The 22,007-nt window shown below is 44.8% G+C and overlaps 1 protein-coding gene across 1 annotated transcript in view; it reads right to left on the reverse strand.

The window, feature by feature from the left end:
• The window catches only part of Ttn (titin), a 274,219-nt gene that overhangs the window by 23,212 nt on the left and 229,000 nt on the right, over positions 1-22,007 (reverse strand). Inside the window, 15 exon segments of the mRNA XM_037204900.1 lie at positions 80-379; positions 490-777; positions 1,806-2,099; positions 2,407-2,982; positions 2,985-4,172; positions 4,278-4,583; positions 4,677-4,979; positions 5,221-5,520; positions 5,630-5,917; positions 7,413-7,709; positions 7,823-8,125; positions 8,219-8,806; positions 8,913-9,209; positions 9,740-13,954; positions 13,957-22,006. Of these exon segments, the coding sequence (XP_037060795.1) occupies positions 80-379; positions 490-777; positions 1,806-2,099; positions 2,407-2,982; positions 2,985-4,172; positions 4,278-4,583; positions 4,677-4,979; positions 5,221-5,520; positions 5,630-5,917; positions 7,413-7,709; positions 7,823-8,125; positions 8,219-8,806; positions 8,913-9,209; positions 9,740-13,954; positions 13,957-22,006 (17,593 nt within the window).

The following is a 22,007-nucleotide window of genomic DNA, read 5'->3' on the forward strand; positions in this document are numbered from 1 at the left end:
GGGGGAAAACCAGTTAGATTCACTCGCTTAGAACGTTACTCTTATGACATGACACAATGTAGTAGAACTGGAAACTTACTGTATTGTATTTGAGCAACCACGGGGTCAGACTCAAGTGGCCTGCCGACACCAAACTTGTTGACTGCAGAAACGCGGAACTGGTACTCATTGCCGGTTATTAGTTTAATGGCAGTGTAACTGTGGGCTTCGCAGTTATCCTCAATTAACGCCCAAGCAAGTCTGCTGGTTTCTCGTTTTTCAATGATGTAGTGGGTGACAGGAGAACAGCCATCGTTGAGTGGCGCATCCCACCACAAGGTCATCTTCTCGCCAGTAATATTAGTGAATCTTATTGGCCCGACTACCTTTCCGGGTGAATCTGTAAGGAAAAGTTTTGAGAATTACTTTCTCTTTTCTTGTCCATTGAAGTAGAATTAGCCATATCCCTAGCCCAAGTGCCATAAATCATACTGAATTATTTTGAAATACCTTGTACTTTCACGGTAACTTCTGCTTTCGTAGAACCAGACACATTTTTGGCTTCCACTGTATAAACACCACGATGATCTCGAGTTGCATCTCTCACAAAGAGGCTGGTAGAGCCAAGAACGTCAGTTATCTCCAGGTTCATTCTCCTCTCAATTTCAACTCCGTCTTTGAACCAAGTCACTCGTGGTACTGGTCGCCCTTGGACCAAAGCTTTAATTCTAAGGCTGTCTCCAGACTTAATAACAAGACCATCAAAGTACTCAGGGCCAAACTCTACTGTTGGTGGAACTGTAAAAGAACAGAAACAGTACTTATTAATTTAACTTAATAAAGACATACACAAACATAGTTTTCATTAGGACCATATCATAAAGCCCTGGAAGGTGATCATTTCCATGACACCAAAGGCCATTTTGAAAGTAGAACTAGTGATTGCGAGTTTAGACGGCAGGATTAAACATTTCTCCACTATTCTCCACTATTAAATTATTCCCGTTGTTACTCCTGGCATGTGTTTACTTTGCACTGCCCTTTGTAGAAAACTGCAATATTTGCCAGTCTTCACTTCCTAATAGTATTACATATCCAAGCAAGTTCCTGGGAGAAGCCTTTAGCTTCACACAAGCAGGTAATGATTGTATTGCTTCATATATATTGCGTTTGAATAACTGGTACAGATAGGCAGCTATTCCTAGGAACCATTTAATTTACTATAAATGGCTAAGACTACAAACCTAAAAACTCATTCCCTCTTGCTTGATATTTACATGGGAGTGGTATAAAATAATAGACATGTTCGTAAATAACTGATATCAAAAAGGACTTCATTTATCCACTGTTGTGAGATAATCTTTTGTACACTGTGAAGGTATATCTTTGCCAAGGCCCTTTCTGATTGGTTTAATGAAGAGCTGACTGGTCAACAGCTAGCCAGGAGAGGATAGGTGAGAGAGGAAAAGGAGAAGGAATCTAGGTACATGGATTTTACCAGCAGATTGGGAGCAAGTTGGACTCACCATAATGAGGAAAGGTAAAAGCCACACAACAAAATATAGATTAATAAAAGCAGGTTAATTTAGTTTTAAGAGCTAGTTAGGAAGACCCTAAGCCAAAGCCCAAGCTTTCATAATTAACATTGTCTCCATGTCATTATCGGGGAGCTGGTGACCCCACAAAGGAAAGTTCAACTACATTTGAGAAAGCCTGCTACAATCCACATGGCAGCCTCTGTCCCCTTTTACAGACCAGAAGCCAAAAACATTTTTTTTTAATGTGACTACTCTTTTTCACAATGGGAATCAGGTGGCAATGCTTACCGTTTTCATCTCTTGTCATGATGAGGCCAGAGGACTGTGAGGGTGGGCTTATGGTTCCGACAGCGTTTCTTGCAATGATTCTGAACTCGTACCGATCCCCAGGACTGAGTCCTGTAACGGTGTACTGACATTCACTGACGTCAGTGAAGTTGCAGCGTACCCAGCGATCACTTCCTTGCCGTTTCTCAATGCTGTAGGCCACTATCTTACTTCCCCCATCACGCAAAGGTGGGTTCCATTTAAGTGTGATGGTTTCCCGGGTGACATCGATGTAATCAGGAGTGCCAGGTGGGTCTGAAAAAGTACAGGGAAGTTAAATACGATGCTATATCTGTAATCATCTTTTAATTACCAATAAAGTAAGACAACATGGATAAACCTTGCAGGCACATTTGCATTACTAATTTCAACTTTCTGCTTCATGGTCTTTCAAAGAATTCTAAATTACTTTATCAGACGGAGTTCAAACCATCCCTCTAACCTTACATGACAAGAAGATAGAGCCAAGAGGGTGACTTCTGCAAGAGAAGCAGTGTTTGATGTATGTATTGCTAATATAGTTGGTTGCTTAATTAAATATAGGAGAATAACAGTCACTTACCCACTGGAGAAACAGCTAATGTGAACTTGCTTGGGTCACTGGGTGAGCTTAGACCAGCAGAGTTCTCAGCATATACACGGAACTGGTAGTCCAGTCCTTCTATTAAGCCAGTTGCTCTATATTCTCTTCCAGATATTGGTGATGTGTTAATCCTCTGCCAGAGGATGCTGTTTCTTTCTTTCCTTTCAACATGGAACCCTGTCACTTCTGAACCACCATCATAAACTGGTGCATCCCAAGTTAGTGACATGCCATCTGAGGTGACATTGTATATGACTGGTTTTCCTGGAGGGCCAGGAATCCTGAATTGGTGTTTGGCCACGATAATATTTGAGACAAGTGGCTCACTCACTCCGTATCTATTTTCTGCTCTAACTCTAAACTGGTATTCAGAGTCTTTGACCAGATTGGAAACTTTGAAAGTTGTCCTGGCGACACTTGAACACACCATCTTCCAATTAGTTTGTGAAGCTTCCCGCTTCTCAATGCTGTAACAAGTAATTTCTCCTCCTCCATCATCTTCAGGTACGTCCCATGACATGATGGCACTGTCAGCCTTGATTTCATCAAATTGAATGGGCCCTTTGGCTTTGATGGCGGGCCAAGGGTGATGATTGTAATGGGGAATGAGTTTCTACATACTGCATTGTCGAGAATAACAGTGTATTTCCCCCCGTGCTCTTTCTTTACATTCTTAATACTCAAGGTAATTTTGTTTTCTGTTTTACTGAAACGAACATATTCACTTTCTTTCAGTGGCAAACCGTCTTTCAGCCAACTGATGGATGGCTTGGGTTTTCCTTTATAAGGTAACTCAAGGTGGACATTATGTCCGATTCTCACGGATATTTGTGCACCAGGGATTTCTGACAAGTCAACTTCAGGCGTAATCACAAGCTCCTTCACTGTGAGTGGCCCAATCGTGACAGGGTCACTCTGCCCTTTCTCATTTCTAGCGGACACTCGGAATTCCAAGACGGATTGCTCTTTAAGCTGTCCGATCTCAATCTCGCAGGTCTTACTGATGCCAGCATGTGACCAGGCTTGTTCACCTTTGCCCTTCCGTTCCACAACATAGTCTGTGATGATGCTCCCGCCATCGAAGTCAGGTTTGGTCCAGCTCAGGACAACAGATGTCTTTGTGGAATCTTTCATGGAGAGGTCACGGATAGGTGCCGGCACCTCAGCAGCCTTCACAGGCTCTGTCGTCTCACAGGGCTCCCCAATTCCAATTTCATTTTCTGCAAGAACTCTGAAGAAGAATGGAGTCTTCTCCGATAAGTTGGTTACCTTAAAGGATGTGCCGGAACACTTGTGTGACACAACAGACCATGTTCTCTTCGTAGCATCTCTCTTTTCAATGACATAATTAATGATGGGAGACCCTCCATCGATGAGAGGCGGATCCCATAGCAGCGTGACCGTGCCTAGGGAAACATGTTTCACCTGTAGCTTCTGGCAGGCAGCTGGTGTATCAAGTACTTTAACACTCACAGTGGAAGACTTTGGCTGGCCCACTCCGTTTTCTATCGTCAGGATGTATTTTCCTGTGTCATTGCGAGTCACTTGAGGGATAACAAGTAAGGATGATGAATCGGTGTTTTGGATGTTGTATCTGGCGTCACTGCCAAGATTCTTCTCGTCTTTCCTCCAGGTGACAGTCGGGGGCGGTCTGCCTTTAAAGGGAATCAGTATTTGCACATCTTCACCAGCTTTAGCGATAACAGATGTCCTGAGAGCCACATCCAGGTCGATTTCTGGTTCCTCTGTAGACACAAAATGGACATTTACAGTGATTTTTAAAAGAGAATGAGTCTTCGCCTAGAACTCTCAATAGGACAACAATGCATTGTCACAGTGGTTGTACATACCAAGGATGTCTTTAGCCTGTGCGGGTTCAGTCATTGTTATAGGTTCTCCTTGGCCAGCACAGTTTACTGCTGATACTTGGAAGTAGTAATTGACTCCAGGTTTCAGGTTAGATACCACATATTCTGTAGTTCTGACCTCTCCCCTGGTAGAGACAATAGTCCATTCCTCATCTTCTCCTTGTCTCATCTCAATGACATATCCAGTAACCTCACTGCCCCCATCGTAGACAGGCTTACTCCAGCCAAGAGTGATGGATGATTTAGTTGAATCTGCAATTCTTATCTTGGCGGGTGGGCCTGGAGGATCTGAAATGGCCGTTTACAATGTAGTGATTACACAATAATCTGCAATTCAGTCACACGAAAGACAAGTGAAGGTGTGTGTATGTGGGTACTTACCAATAGGATCAGCAGCCTTGTAGAAGTCGGAGGGTTCGGAGAATGGACCCATTCCGGCAGCATTTACAGCGCAGACCCGATACTGATAGTCACTGTTTTCAGTGAGTCCGGTCACCTTTTGTCTGGTGTCACGAATGGTCTCCTTTAGTACTTTAAGCCACGCCAGACTCTTCTTGTCTCGCTTTTCAAGGAAATAGCCATTGATTTCACTACCACCGTCTACAGTTGGCCTGTTCCAGACAACAGTCATCGAATTCTTGGTGGTCTTTGTTACCTCTGGTATGCTTGGTGGTCCGGGTGTAACTAGGAAGGAAAGAAGAGATGAGTTTAAAGGTTCAACAGGTTCTACTTTCTCATCTTTAAATTCTGTCTAAATTATTAGTCTGGTAGTGGCAGTGTCTGTCTTGTGGAAAGGATAGTAATGAGACAAGATGAGATGCAAAAGAAAACCATTTTAAGAAAACATTCATAAGCTACCAGAATATCTTATATCTGTGACTGTATTTTTCCTGTCTTTTAGTTTTTTGATGAAGCTGTAGCTCACCAAAGGCATTCTTGGCGACAACTGGGTCAGATTCCAGTGGCTCGCCAATTCCATATTTGTTCACAGCTCGGACTCGGAAGATGTACTCATTGCCTTTGATAATTTTGGTAGTTGTGATGATGCACTCTTCCAGATTTTCAGCCACCATAGACCACACAACTCGGCTTGTCTCCCGTTTTTCCACGATGTAGTGAGTGATCTTTGCACCACCGTCGTCAGGTGGAGGCCTCCAGAGCAGAGTTATCTTTTCTGCAGTGACAGTCTTAAATTCAATTGGTCCACCTGGAGGTCCTGGTTTGTCTGCCAATGAAAGAAGAAAGCAGTGTTAGAGCCTTCAAAAGGCCGAGTGGCACTGAATTACTACGCTTTAGGTAAACAAAATATGACCTTGCCCATGTTAAGCACTTACCAAGGATCTGTACTCTGATGGTGGCCGAGGCTGAACCCATGGCATTCCTTAGTTTTAATTCATAGCTTCCACTATTAAGGCGGTTGGCATCTTTGATGAGTATAGATGCAAGGTCAGTGCTATTTTCAACACATACCAATGCATTGGTTTGTAACTCTTTATCATCTTTGTACCACTCAATAGTGGGCTCGGGTTTCCCGGAAATGCCTGCTCTGAGCTTCACAGATGTACCTGCTCTATATTTGACAACTTCTGTATACTCTAGAGGCAAGTCAATGACAGGCCCACCTGCAAGAAAACAGACGAAGAAACAGTTAAAATTTTACCAGGATGAAAAATGTAGCTGCAGAAACTCCAAAATAGGCAATTGGCCATTTGCTAATTGTATGCACATGTGTTGTGTATACTATCTGCTGGTCTAAGCCTACTCACTTTCTGGGGAAGATAGACTGAACAGACTCTGGACCTCAGGATAGCTACACTAACTGCATGGGGAAGTCAGTACTTTCTATGTGTTTTAACCTCTGGTAGGTATTTGATTCCAGGGATGAAAATAGGGTCAGGGATGAGACCATTATTGAAGAAATAGCACCACACATTTTCTTTGACTCCAGCCTCTCTTTCCCTTGCTTCTGACTACTACCCATTCATTTTTTTCCTTTCCACTATCCAGATGTGAGCAGTTCATGCCATTCTTGAAGCTTGAGTTCTCTACTCACAGATCTGTACCTCCCCTAAGCAGATGCTCTGCCAGGCTTCTTGTGACTGTTGAGATTCAGAACTAAGTTTGACTGGCCTTACAGTGTAACAAATACTCGGAATAATCTCCAAAGCCTGATTAGGAAGAGTGGCCCTGGGATTTCCAACAAGAGTGAGCGAGTAGATACTTTTAATCAGACATGAAGAGGCTCACTTCCATTTTTGAAAATGGAAAACTATTAGAAGGTGTCACAGGGTACTTGACGCTCATGACATTCTTATTTCCAAGTCGTTGGTAGTTGAATGCCACTTATTTTAGAGTGGATTATGTTTTGAACTGACAATGATATAAAGAGGGCTCCAAAGACACCTGCTCACCACTGATGAGTTGTTTGACCTTGGGGAACTTTACATAAACACTCTAATAAGCCTTAGGCGTGTGTGTGTGTGTGTGTGTGTGTGTGTGTGTGTGTGTGTGTGTGTGTGTGTGTTTGCGCATGCACACGCAATTTTTCAAGACAGGATTTCTTGGTGTAGCCCCAGCTATTCTGGAACTCGGTCTGTAAACCAGACTGGCCTCAAACTCAGAGACCCACTCTGCCTCCTGAGTGCTGAGATTAAAGGCATGTGCCACCACTGCCCAGCTTTAGGCTCATTTTTTGTAAAGTGGATTAATCTGTGTTGTTGAACTAACGGGGTGAATTCCTGGCAGAAGGGAACTCCTGGCAGTCACTCAGTCAGTGGTAGGAGCTGTTAATACTATCATCATCTAGGACTTTATGTGGTCTTTCATGGACTTCGGAGAAATATTCAGTGGTGATGCACCTGTGAGTCAATTATTGAGTCTGATAACTTAAAATAGAATGAAAGCACCAACTCAGACAATCAAAAAAAATTCTAAAAGTTTGAAAGACCTTTAGATATCCTATAATAAAAATCTTACCATTTTTAGTGAAATCAAGGGAGATGTGAAGTGGTTAAAGAATATTCCTAAGTATTCCAGCTAGTTTATAGTTACTCCCACAATCTAATGAAAACACCTGGTAAAAGTTATTAAAGAAAACAGTGAGTGAAAACCGCTTACCGTAAGAGTCAATGCATGTGATGGGGCCTACAACCTCAGATGGATTGCTGATGGAACCAACAGCATTTCTAGCAAAGACCCGGAATTCATACTGGGAATTCTGAGTTAAGCCAGAGACGGTGAATTGAGTCTCAATAACATTGGTGAAGCTGGCCTTGGTCCATCTCCCATCTGGAAGGTCACGCCTCTCAACAATGTAGCCTGTAATCTTGCTTCCTCCATCAAAAGCTGGTTGTTGCCATGAAAGGTTGACAGAGTTCTTGGAAATATCCGTGATCCGAACATTTCTTGGAGGTTCTACAATAATGAGAAAGCAGATCAGTGGCACTTAGATCAATTCATCTTGCTTTGAAGAAATGAAATTTACCTTTTAAGTTATCAGAACTGCTCTTCTCATGACAGATACATACCACAGGCATCAATGGCCAACACTGGTTCCGAAGGATGGCTGGGTTTTCCAATACCAGCAGCATTTTCTGCATATACTCTGAATTCATAGATAAGTCCAGCACTGATTGTTGTGACTTTGAAGTGAGTTGTACGGATGATCATTTTGTTGGCCTTTTGCCACAAAATACTATTTCTGTCTTTCATTTCCAAGTGGTAGCCTATGACTGCACTGCCTCCATTGGACACTGGTTCATGCCAGCCCACAGTGATGCTTTCTCGAGTAACATTAGATACCCAGGGTGTAGATGGTGGTCCAGGTGTTGCTATAAAAGAGAGAAAACCCATCCGTTAATATAGGCATTTAGCACCTTTACAGAGTAAACAGCAATCTGGGGTGTGTAAGGTCAACAACTTACTGTATGGCAGTTTGACAACTACACAAGCTGAGTCGATGTGATCACTAATGCCGAAGCGATTTTCTGCCTTGATTCGGAATTGATATTCTTCTCCTGTGGTCAGTTTCATGACTTTAATCATGGTTCTTGCCACGGTTGCTGATACTTCAGACCACACTGCTGTACTGGTTTCTCTCTTCAGTACAATGTAGTTGGTAACGTGGCTTCCACCTTCATACTTTGGTGGTTCCCATTTGAGGGTCACACTTTCTTCAGTGATATCACTAATGGCAACAGGACCCGTGGGAGGACCAGGCCTGTCCAGCACAATGATGTTGATGAAAGTTTTGGTGGTTCCGCTGGAGTTGGCAGCAGTGATCTCGTATCTCCCAGCATCAGTGGTAACACTTTCTTTAAGATTGATGGTCAGGTTCTCAGCAGTAATCTCAGTATTAAATCTCATGGTCGCCTTCAGGGGCACACCGTCTCTCGATAAGGTCACTTTGGGTAGCGGTTTTCCAGAAATTGGAATGTCAACTTTAAGGTTGGAACCAGCTCTAACGTACACAGTGTGACTTGGGAAATTCTTCATATCAATTTCAGGTGGTTCTGAAAGATAGAAGTATAGACAATAAAGGTGAAAAAAATGCCTAAAAAAATTAACTTTAAGGTAAGCAGAAAATGAAAAATAGCTTATGCATAAAAGTAGACCTACCTAGCTGATCTTTTATGAGAACAGGAAGCAGGAGCTCTCTTGGGTCACTCAGACCAGCTTGGTTTTCTGCAAAGACCCGGAAGAAATATTCATGATTCTCTCTCAGACCGGAAACAACATGATGGGTTGTCTTCACCACTGCACACTTAACCCAGTTTTTCTGTCCTTTTTCTAATGCTTCAACGACATAGTGTGCAATTCTGCTGCCACCATCATGTTCTGGCTTGAGCCAGCTCAGTGAAACACTGTCTTTGGATACACTTGTTACTCCCAGCTTTTCCGGTGGGCTTGGTTTTTCTGAAAAGAGATGAAGCATTGAAAGAACGGGACAATTATTGCAACATTTTCCCCCACATGCATCCTTCATACATTGTCAAAGAAAATCTTAAATCAAGGCCAGGCATTTACTCTGACTCGAGTCTATTTATGGGACAACTTTGGCTTTTTAGCCAATCAAAGCTCCACTAAGCTATGTCATAGGTGACCGTACGCAAATTTAGATTAAGTCTCAGATAACCAAATAAAATGACAAAATTTGCCCAAAATTCATAGTGGGTGTAAAATGGAGGGGCAAGAGGAGCAATCTTGTAAGAAACTTCATATAGTTTTTGTACCTATCCTAAAAATGTATGTAGCTAGATTTGATTATCCTTCAATCCAACAAATCTTATGTTGACTTTTTAGCTATGTTAATTATTAGAGATTCAGTTTGTGCTATAGCATAGATAGTTTGGGGGTGAACTGAAAGTCTAAGATTAAACATAACTAATCAGAGTGATTCACACTGCTTTAGCAGAATATCTATACGTTTTGCTCTTAATACGTACCTGTTATTTTGACGCCTTCCTTCGTTTCAGCTGGCACACCGACACCAAACTCATTTTCTCCAGAGACCCTGAAGTAGTAAATAGCCCCTTCTTGTAAGTTGGTTACTTTGTAGGAGAGGCGGTTGCAGTTGTTGGTGACGGACACCCACGCCTTCTTGCTGGCCTCACGTTTTTCTATGTGGTAATTCTTCACTGCTGCTCCGCCGTCATTTTCAGGCACATCCCAGGACAGCACAGCCGTCTCCTTGGTTACTTCACGTACGGTAATATTGGATGGAGGACCTGGGGAGTCTAAAACTTTGACAATGAAGGTCATCGAAGCAGCACTCAATACGTTCTGAATGGTTAGTGTGTATTTCCCAGAATCGTTTCTGTTGGCATTTTCAATGGTAAGTGATGTGCGAGACTCCGTGGAATCAATGTATGCTCTAGTGCGGAGGTCAGTGTCGGGCTTACTCCAGGAAACGTTGGGGATCGGTCTTCCTCTGAAAGGCACAGTCATGGTAAATGAGGAGCCAGCCTTGACAACCAGAGTCTTCCTCATTTCACTGTCAACGTCAAATACCGGTTCTTCTTCTCTTTCTTTTGCTACCTGGGGGTCGGAGCTATCACTGGGATCACTGGCACCAACCTTATTGACAGACCTCACTCTGAAAACATATTCGGCTCCCGTCGTCAGCCCACTCATGGTGTATTCTGTGCCTCGGAAGCTCTGAATGGCAGCTTTCCAGTCAGTTTCGTCAGACCTTTTGTATTCTACCGTATATCCAGTTATTGGAGCTCCACCATCAAACAAAGGTTTAACCCAACCGATGGTGATGGTTGTCTTGCCTGAGTCTACAATTCTGGGTTTGGATGGAGGAGAAGGCAGGAACACTGGGTCTTCTGCTCGGACTAAGGGAGTTGTTTCACTTGGGAGACTTAGGCCGGCAGCGTTTTCTGCAAAAACCCGATACTCATATTCACATCCTTCCCGGAGTCCCGTTGACTTCACTCTCAGATCATAAACGGGTTTTTTATTCACGCGCACCCACCGTAGGCTGTTTTTCTCACGCCTTTCAATTATGTATCCAGAGATGTCACTGCCTCCATCTGTCTCAGGTCTTGACCAGCAAAGTGTCATGGAGTCCTTGGTCACAGATGTGATTTCCAGAGACATGGGTGGACTAGGAACGGTGAATGGATCGAGTGCCTTCACGGCCACGCTCTCTAGGGGCTCACCAACACCATATTTATTAACACCAGTTACTCTAAAGATATATTCGTTGCCTTTGAGTAGCTTGGTCACCTTACAAGATGTTGTCCTTAACTCTGCTTCACATATGGTCCATGCGAGGCGGCTTGTTTCACGCTTTTCTACAATGTAATAGTCAATATCTGCACCGCCATCTTCTTGGGGACGTCCCCAGGAAAGAGAGCACTTCTCAGCCGTGAGGCCGGTTATTTCAAGGGGTCCTGCTGGTGGGCCAGGCTTATCAAGTACTTTGCAGTTAACTGCCATAGTCCGAGTTCCTGCCACATTCTTCAGTGTAAGTACATACTGTCCAGTGTCCCGTCTCACACAGTCTTTAACTGTTAATGTGGTGTTATAGTCTGTTGAGACTATTTCTGTTTTTGCCCTTTCTTCAATTTCTACCCCATCTTTGGCCCAGGAAATTACTGGCAGAGGTCGCCCCGCAATGTCTGCGTTTATCTTCAGGACTTCTCCAGCTTTGACAACAATGACATCTCGGAATTTGACATCCATCATAATTCTTGGTGCCTCGACGTCATCTTTAACTGTAATAGGTCCAGTGGATTCCGATGGCTCACTAACTGAGTCAGCGGCATTTCTTGCAAAGACCCGGAATTCGTAACGCTGGTCTTCAGTTAGCTCAGTTACTTCAAAGTATGTTTCCTGTACATTCGTGAAATTGCACTTCAGCCATCTGCCATCAGGTAGTTCTCTGCGTTCAACAATATATCCAGTGATCTTAGCTCCACCATCATAACGTGGTTTAGACCACTTAAGTGACACTGATTCTCTTGTGATATTCGTGACTTCAGGTTGTCCAGGAGGGTCACAAGGATCTCTTGCAGGGACTGGTTCACATGCTTTACTGCATTTACCAATTCCAGCAATATTCTCAGCATACACACGGTACTCGTACATCAGCCCCTCGTCAAGACCAGAGACCTTCATCTGAGTATCTGCAATGAGGACTTTGTTTGCCTTTGACCAGAGAATGCTGCTTCTTTCTTTGTATTCAAGGTGATAGCCAAGTACTTGGCTTCCTCCATCGTTAACTGGCACCTGCCAGCTTACAATCATGGTAGATTTTGTGGCGTGCACAACTTTGGGAGTCCCAGGAGGCCCTGGGGGGCTGAATGGATACTCAGCAACAACAGCTGAAGATTCGCTGTAGGAACTCTTTCCATACCGATTCTCTGCACAGACACGGAACTGATACTCACTTCCTGTTGTCAAGCGGACTATTTTAATGGATGTCCTTGCCACTGCTTGTGAAACTACCTGCCATGTTGTTGAAGTGGTTTCCCTCTTCTCAACAATGTAGTTGCTAATTTGGCAGCCACCATCATATTCTGGAGGACTCCAAGAAATGGACACATTGTCACAACTAACTTCATCAATGCGTATGGGTCCTGGAGATCCTGGCCTGTCAAGGACAATCACAGTTATAGGAACCGTTATGGATCCAGCAGAATTTGAAACACACAATTCATAAGTTCCAACATCTTCTCTTGAAGCTTCCTTAATAGATAGCGTTGTTAGAATCTTTGAGGAAGATACGTTGACTCTAGTAGTCTCTCTAAGAACCTGACCATCTTTTTTCCAGGTTATAGTAGCTTGAGGTCTTCCTTTGAACGGTATGTCAATTTTGAGTTGGTCCTTGGCCTTGACGTTGAAAGTATTGAAAGGAAGCTCAACCGAAGGCTTTATTTCGATGTCTTTCGCAATGACTGGCACTCCGAGCGGTCTTGGGTCACTTCTTCCTTTCTCATTAACTGCAGCAACCCTGAAGACGTACTCTTCTCCTGCCGTAAGGCCGGATATAGTTGCCTCCAGTGTCTTCACCTGGGTGCACATGCTCCACTTTTCACTGCCTTTCGTCTGCATTTCGATGACATAACCTGTGATTTTGCTGCCACCGTCGCTTTCTGGTTTCTCCCACTTGATGGTAGCTGTATTACGGGTCACATCAACAAGGGTCACCCTTCCAGGGGGGAGCGGGGGTTCAGACACTTTAACAGGTTCTGTCGTTTCAGCTGGTAAACCGATCCCGTATTCATTGGAAGCCAGGACTCGGAAGTAGTAAGAACACCCTTCTTGTAGATTTTCAATTTTGAACGTGTTCTTAGTGCAGTTGCTGGTAATGGTAGCGTACGCCTTTCTTGTGGTTTCTCGCTTCTCGACGATGTAATTTGTAATCTTGGCTCCTCCATCGATAAGCGGTGGCTCCCAGGACAGCGTCACCGAGTCTTTCTTCACTTCCCTCACAGTCAGGTTCACGGGTGCGCTTGGCGAGTCAAGAACTCTGACGTTGACAAAAGCCGTTTTGGAGCCGCTGTTGTTTTCTAGGGTGAGGTTGTACCTCCCACTGTCGAATCTGGTCACGTTGTCAATCACCAGCATTGTGTACGAGCTAGTCACCTCGATCTGGGCCCTCTCTGTGAGAATGCCTTCAGCCTTTTCCCACTTAACCTCAGGCTCCGGTCGGCCCTTGATCGTGACAAATAAGCGCAGCGTGGCGCTGGCACGGAGAGTGACCACCTTCCTGAGGTCCGCATCCAGTTCTATTTCTGGGGGTTCCGCCCTCTCCTGAACAAGAACAGAGCCAGGGATAGTTGCAGGCTCACCTACGCCTTCGGTATTGAAAGCACAGATGCGGAAGTTGTACTCGGTGTTCTCTTTAAGTTTGGTCACTGTGAACTGCTTCCCTTGCAGTCCTGATGGCGGAGTACAAGTCGTCCACTCATCAGCGGCAGCTTCCTTGAGCTCAATAACGTAGCCTCTAACAGGTGCGCCGCCATCATAAATTGGCTTATTCCAGGCTAAAGAGACGGACGATCTGGAAGTATCGGTCACTTTGGGGTTACTTGGAGGACCTGGTGGATACAAGGCATCACATGCCCGGTAGAAAACAGACGGCTCACTAGGTTCTCCAACGCCGGCTGCATTCTCAGCGGCAACCCTGAATTCGTAGGAGTGGCCTCTGTGAGGCCAGTTACCCTGAACCGAAGATCTGTTAATGTTTTCTTGTTACACTTGGTCCATCTTATTCCTTCCTTATCTCGCTTTTCAAGGATGTACCCCTCAATTTCAGCACCTCCATCATCCACTGGACGGGTCCACGTTAGTACCATGGAGTCTTTGGTGATTGCTGAGGCCTCAGGTGTTGAAGGAGGGCCTGGAAGCTTATAAGGATTACAGGCTATCACAGGCTCAGATTCCAGGGGCTCTCCAATTCCATATTTATTCACTGCCATAACCCGGAAAATGTACTCATTCCCAGGAAGTAATTTAGTGACTTTGTAGTTAAGGGCCTGTACCTCAGTTGAAACCTGGGTCCAGGAGAGTCTGCTTGTTTCTCTCTTTTCAATGATGTAATGTGAAATACTAGCACCACCGTCCTGCAAAGGTGGGTTCCAGGCCAGGTAACACTTTTCGGCTGTGACTCCAGTGACTTTCAGAGGTCCTTCAGGAGGCCCTGGCCTATCCAGCACCTTGACAGTGATAGGTATGGTCTTGGTGCCACCGACGTTGCTGAGTTTCAAGGTATACTGCCCTCCATCAGTACGGATGCAGTCTTTGACAATGAGAGTTGTTTTCTGGAGAGTAGATTTAATTTCCATCCGAGCGGCTGTTTCTTCGAGTTCGTTCCCATCTTTTGACCAAACGATATCAGGTATCGGTTTACCTCGGATGTCAGCTTCGAGAACAAAGGTCTCTCCTGCACGAACAACGATAACATCTCTGTATTTCGGATCCAGGGAGGCGCTTGGTGCATCAATTTCATCCCTTGCGGTGATGGCGCCACTGCTCTCAGATGGCTCACTGAAGTTGCCAGCCGCATTTCTTGCGATTACTCTAAATTCATATCTTTGGTCTTCTACAAGCCCAGTCACTGCAAATTCAGTTTCTACAACATTGGTGAAGCTGGCTTTCATCCATCGGCCATCAGGTAGGTCTTTCTTCTCTATGATATAACCAGTGATCTTGCTTCCACCGTCATAAGCAGGCTTCTTCCATTTCAGCGTGACACTATTTCTCGTGATAACAATGGCTTCAGGACGGCCGGGTGGATCACATGGGTCACGCGCAACGTAGCACTCTGACACTTTGCTGGGCTTGCCAATGCCCACAATGTTCTCAGCCGAAACCCTGAACTCATACTCGAGTCCTTCATCAAGCCCAGTTGTTTTGAATTTGGTATCTTGGATGGGGATTTTATTCAACTTGACCCACAGAATGCTATTCTTTTCCTTCTGTTCAAGATGGTAGCCAATAACCTTGCTACCCCCGTCATTAACTGGCTCATGCCATTGCACAAGCATTTGATCTTTCGAGACAGATGTCACAAAAGGGGTCCCAGGGGGTCCGGGTTCTTTAAATGGATATTGTACAACAACCGGTTTAGAGTCCAAGGGGGCACTTTTTCCATACCTGTTCTCAGCAAAAATCCTAAACTGGTATTCAGTGCCTGTTTTCAGTTTGCCTATTTTAATGGTTGTTCTGGCAACTGTTGCCGACACCATCTGCCAGTTGGTGGTGGTAGTGTCTCGCTTCTCCACAATGTAGTTGCTTATCTGGCATCCACCAGTATAGGCCGGTGGTTCCCAGGATATGACCACAAAGTCTGCACTGACTTCATCAAACTTCACTGGTCCCACGGGAGGGCCAGGCTTTTCCAGAACAATAATGCTGAGGTTTTCCATTGCCGTGCCCGCGCTGTTTGTTGCTGTGACACTGTATTTGCCAAAGTCATCTTTGCTACTTTCTTTAATGTGTAAAATAGTTGAAGTAGCTGTTTCTTCAACATTTACTCTTGTGGTCTGTTTAAGAGGCTCACCATCTTTGACCCAAGAAATTTTCGGTCTTGGTCGGCCTATGACTGGAATTTCTATTTTCAGATCCTCTCCCGCCTGGACACTGTATGTATTAAACGGCAGCTTGAAACTAGGCTGTATAGTCAAGTCCTTGGCTATGACAGGAACGCCGAGCACTCTTGGATCACTTTTCCCCTTCTCGTTGTAAGCTTTGACCCGGAACTGATATTCTTGTCCAGAGCTCAGACCAGTAACAACTGCACTACAGACTTTGGATTCAGCCACGACACTCCATTTTTCTGTTCCTTTGGGCTGCATTTCAACCACATACCCCAGGACTCTGCTGCCACCGTCATGTTCAGGTTTCTCCCACATAAGTGATGCGCTAGTTTGGGACACGTCCGTGAGTGTTACCTTTCCTGGTGGGGAAGGAGGTTCAGAAGCTTTCACAGCATCCGAGGTTTCTGCAGGCACACCAACTCCAAATTCATTCTCGGCCATGACTCTAAAGTAATAGATGGCTCCTTCAGTCAGATTCTCCACTTTAAAGCTTGTTTTGTTGCATTTGCTACTCACATTAGCATAGGCTTTTCGGGTTGACTCGCGCTTATCAATTACATAGTTCTTGACCTTTGCCCCACCGTCAATGAGAGGTGGTTCCCATACCAGAAGGACAGAGTCTTTTCTCACTTCCTTGACAGTTAAATTCTGTGGGGGTCCTGGGGTGTCAAGTACTTTCACAGTTACAAAAGCGGACTTGGATCCGCTGCTGTTCTCCAACTTGAGGATGTATTTTCCTGCGTCGTTTCTGTCACAGTTATCTATTGAGAGTTGGGTGAAGTTTGTTCCTTTCTCTATTTGGACCTTATCTGTGAATTCACCTTCCTCTTTAGACCAAGTGATCTCAGGTGTTGGACGGCCTTTGAATGGAATGTGGATTCTGGCAGATCCACCGGCTCTTACAACAATTCCTTTTCTTAACTCAGAGTCAAGGTCCAGTTCCGGAGCTTCAAGTTTATCTTCCGGTTTCACAGTACCAGGAACTGAGGCGGCCTCGCCTAAACCAACTTTGTTGAGGGCACAAACTCGTATTTTATATTCTTGGTGTTCAGTGAGTTTGGAAATTTCAAATCGAGTGACCCTCAGACCAGTCTGTGGGGTAACTATTTGCCATTCTTCTTCATCTGCTTTACAGATTTCTACAATGTAGCCCAGGATCTCACTGCCACCATCATAGATAGGTTTGCTCCAGGCAAGTGTGATTGAATTTTTAGTGGTGTCTACAATGTGTGCATTGGTGGGTGGGCCAGGTTTGAACACAGGATCACAAGCCTTATAGTACATGGTAGCCGGACTTGGTTCTCCAACTCCAGCAGCGTTTTCTGCAGAGACTCTGAATTCATATTCATGATCTTCTGTTAATCCTGTTACCCTGAGCCGCAAATCTGTAATGCGGCGTTTGTTGCATTTTATCCACCGAATGCCACTCCTGTCTCTTTTCTCCACGATGTAACCAATAATCTCACTTCCGCCATCACTGTCTGGCCGATTCCAGCAGACTGTCATGGAGTCCTTTGCAATGTTTGTGACTTCCAAGCTCTTTGGTGGTCCAGGAAGCACAAATGGATTTTTCATGAGTACTGGTGCAGATTCCAAAGGCTCTCCAACACCGTACTTGTTGACAGCCATTATTCTGAAAATATATTCATTCCCCTCCAAGAGCTTAGTAACTTTCAGAGAGTTAGTCACAACTTCTGAAGCGACCACAGTCCATGCGAGTCGACTCGTTTCCCGCTTCTCAACGACATAGTGAGAAATGTCACTGCCACCATCTTGAAGTGGTGGAGACCATGCCAGAGTGCATTTTTCACACGTGACCCCAGTAACCTGAACGGGCCCTTCGGGAGGTCCTGGCCTATCTAGCACTTTCACATTTACTGGGAATGACTTAGAACCGGCAACATTAGAGGCTCTCAAAATATACTGTCCACCATCAATTCGAATGGCATCTTTTACAATGAGTAAAGCTTTGAAATCTGTGTTCTTTATTTCACATCTAGCAGATTCTTCAATTTCCTTATCTCCTCTTAACCACTCAATGGTGGGTAGGGGCTTCCCATGGACATCAGCTTCAAGTCTGAATGTTTCTCCGGCATTTACCACGATTGTGTCTCTGAATTTTGGATCCATGGAAATCCGTGGCAGTTCAACTTCATCCTTGGCAGTTATTGGTCCGGTGCTATCAGAGGGCTTACTTATTGCACCAGCTGCGTTCTTTGCAATGACTCTGAATTCATATCTTTGATCCTCGGTAAGACCCGACACAGTGAACTGAGTTTCAATGACATTTGTAAAACTGGCTTTCATCCAGCGACCCTCAGGTAGATCACGTTTCTCTACGATGTAACCTGTAATCATACTTCCACCATCATACACAGGTTTGGTCCACTGTAATGTGATCTCATTCCTCTTAACTATTACTGCTTCTGGGGTTCCTGGTGGATCACAGGGGTCTCGGGCTACATAGCATTCTGAGTTCTTGCTTGCCTTGCCTACACCAACAATATTTTCAGCATAGACTCTAAATTCATATTCAATGCCTTCTTCAAGGTTCAGTGCTTTAAACTGGGTGTCATGAATGATAGTCTTGTTGACTTTCGTCCACAGAATACTATTCCTTTCCTTTCTCTCCAGGTGGTAACCTATGACTGGGCTTCCACCATTATTGATGGGTTCATGCCATTGTACAACCATAGAGTCTTTGGAGATGGCTGTGACAAATGGTGTTCCTGGAGGGCCTGGTTCTTTGTAGGGATATTGAGCTACAATTGGTTCAGACTCTAAAGCAAAGCTTTGTCCATATCGGTTTTCGGCAAATATTCTGAATTGGTATTCTGTACCAGTTTTCAGTTTGGTTACTTTGAGTGTAGTTCTGGCAACAGTAGCAGAGACGACATCCCATACTGTGGTGGTTGTATCTCTTTTCTGAACAATGTAATTGGTTATTTGGCAACCCCCTGTGTATAAGGGAGGGTTCCAGGATAATGTAATACTCTCAGCACTGACTTCATCAAATTTAACAGGCCCTTTTGGAGGATCAGGTTTATCTAGAGTTATAATTTCAATGGCTGCTGTTTTCTGACCAACAACATTGGCAACTGTGATTCCGTACTGTCCACCATCGTCCTTATGAGTTTCTTTAATACTGAGTGTGGTGAGGTCAAGGGAGTCGGTAACATTGATTCTTGTGGTCTGCTTCAGTGGCACCCCGTCTTTAGTCCAGGAAATGGTTGGTTTAGGACGTCCAGAAATTGGTACTTCTACTTTCAAATCTTGCCCAACCTGTACACTGTAACTGCTGAATGCTGGTCTTACATCTGGCTCGATGACCAGATCTTTGGCAACTATTGGAACTGCAAGGGATCTCGGGTCACTTCTTCCTTTTTCATTTACAGCAACAACTCTAAAAAGATATTCTTCTCCTTGAGTTAAGTTGGTGATGACCGCTTCAAGGGACTTCACCCTAGCGCACTCTGACCACTTATCAGTGTTTTTAGCTTGCATTTCTACAATATACTGAATGATTTTACTGCCACCGTCATGTTCAGGCTTTGTCCAACTCAGAGAGACACTGTTTCTGGTGACATCATCCACATTGATTTTCCCTGGAGGTTGTGGGACTTCTGCAACCTTGATTGGATCTGCAGTGCGGGCGGGAAGGCCAATACCATATTCGTTCTCAGCGGTGACTCGGAAGTAGTAACTGCAGCCTTCTTGGAGTTGTTCAATTTTCCAAGAATTCTTATGGCAGTTTGTTACAACGGCAGCATATGATTTTCTTGTGGCTTCGCGTTTCTCAACAATGTAATTTTTAATTTTTGATCCTCCATCCAACAAAGGAGGTTCCCATGTAATCGATACCGAGTCTTTGGTGATTTCTGTGACTTTCAGGTTGACAGGTGGGCTGGGGGTGTCCAGAACCCTCACAGTCACAAAGGCAGATTTCGTTCCACTGCTGTTTTCTAATGTGAGCGTGTATTTCCCACTATCGTATCGATTGACATTGTCAAGAACAAGAGAGGTGAAACTGCTTGTGACGTCAATTATAGCCGCATCTCGGATGTCGCCGTCTACCTTCCCCCACTTCACTTCCGGTGTAGGACGACCTTTTATAGGAACAAACAACCTTAAGGAGCCGCCTGCCCTTATATTAATAACCTTCCTTAGTTCAAGGTCAAGATCTATATCTGGTGCTTCAAGCTTTTCTTCAACCATTACAGGTCCCGGGACGTCAGCATGCTCCCCAACTCCAGCTTTATTAATGGCGCAGATCCGGAAGTTGTATTCATGCTTTTCCAACAGCTTCTCTACTTCTAGGTTGGTTTTATTGATTCCAGTTGGTGGTGTACACATTGTCCATTCACCAACACTCACGTCACACTTTTCAACAATGTATCCTTGGATTTCACAGCCACCGTCGTATATAGGCTTGCTCCAAGAAAGGAAAACTGAAGATCTGGTAACATCCATGACTTTGGGGTTGTTTGGAGGGCCTGGCTTATAAATGGGGTCACAAGCTTTCTGGTAAGCAGAAGGGGGGCTTGGTTCACTAAGTCCAGCAGCATTTTCGGCTGAGACTCTGAATTCATAATTGTGATTTTCTATGAGTCCAGTTACTCTCAAGCGCAGTTCTCCAATCAGACGCTTGTGGCATCTTGTCCATCTTATGCCTTCTTTGTCCCTTTTCTCTAGAACGTATCCTAGAATTTCACTGCCACCATCAGATGCTGGCCTTTCCCACACAACAATCATTGAGTCTTTGGTCACAGCTGTAACTTCTGGAGCTTTGGGTGCATCTGGGACTACAAATGGATTCTTGGCAATTAATGGCTCAGACTCGAGAGGTTCACCAACACCGTATTTGTTCACAGCCATAATACGGAAAATATACTCATTGCCTTCAAGAAGCTTTGTGACTTTGCAGCTGAGAGTTTGCACATTGGCATCAACCAGAGTCCAGACCAGGCGGCTGGTTTCTCGCCTTTCCACGATGTAATTTGTGATATCACTACCACCATCCTGAAGTGGGGGTTTCCAGGCTAGTGTACATTTTTCTGCTGTAACCCCTGATATAGCAACAGGTCCCTCAGGTGGTCCTGGTCTATCCAGAACTTTGACACTCACAGTCACCGATCTCTCTCCGGCAACGTTTTTGGCCTTCAGGATGTAATTGCCACTGTCAACACGTACTGCGTCTTTGACACTGAGGCTGGTGGCAAAGTCAGTGCTCTTTATTTCTAACCGAGCCGTGCTGGAAAGTTCCTGGTCGCCTTTGACCCACTGAGTGGTTGGTATTGGCTTGCCAAATATATCTGCATCAACCTTGAATGACTCGCCAGCATGAACCACAACTGTGTCTTTGTATTTGGGGTCCATGCTTATTCTTGGGGGCTCGACCTCATCTCTTGCTGTTATTGCTCCAGTGCTTTCTGAGGGCTCGCTGAATACTCCTGCAGCGTTTCGAGCGATCACCCGGAATTCATACCGGTGATCTTCGATGAGGCCAGTTACCTCAAACTGGGTGTCAATGATATTCGTAAAGCTGGCTTTCATCCAGCGGCCGTCAGGTAATTCTTTCTTCTCAACAACATAACCAGTGATCTTGCTTCCACCATCATAGGTGGGTTTCTTCCACTGAAGAGTCACAGAATTCCGTGTGACAATGATCGCCTCTGGCCTTCCTGGTGGATCACATGGGTCACGAGCTACATAACACTCTGATGGTTTACTTGGCTTGCCAATGCCTACAATGTTCTCTGCAGACACTCTGAATTCATATTCAATGCCTTCTTCGAGGCCAGTTGTCTTGAACTTGGTTTGGGGAATAGGAGTTTTGTTCAGCTTGACCCAGAGGATGCTGTTTCTTTCCTTGCGCTCTAGATGGTAGCCAATGACTCTGCTCCCACCATCACTGACTGGCTCATGCCATTGCACCTCCATGCTGTCTTTGGAGGCCAGCGTGACGAATGGTGTGCCAGGTGGACCTGGCACTTTGAATGGGTACTGGGCAATAACAGGCTCTGAATTGAGGTAGGTACTCTTCCCATACCTGTTTTCAGCAGCAATTCTGAACTGATATTCACACCCAGTCTTTAGTCTGCAGGCCTTTATGGTGGTTCTTGCAACGGTCGCCGACACAATCTGCCAGGTGGTTGTGGAC

This window comes from Peromyscus leucopus, chromosome 4, assembly GCF_004664715.2.
Source record: "Peromyscus leucopus breed LL Stock chromosome 4, UCI_PerLeu_2.1, whole genome shotgun sequence".
Classification (NCBI taxonomy): domain Eukaryota; kingdom Metazoa; phylum Chordata; class Mammalia; order Rodentia; family Cricetidae; genus Peromyscus; species Peromyscus leucopus.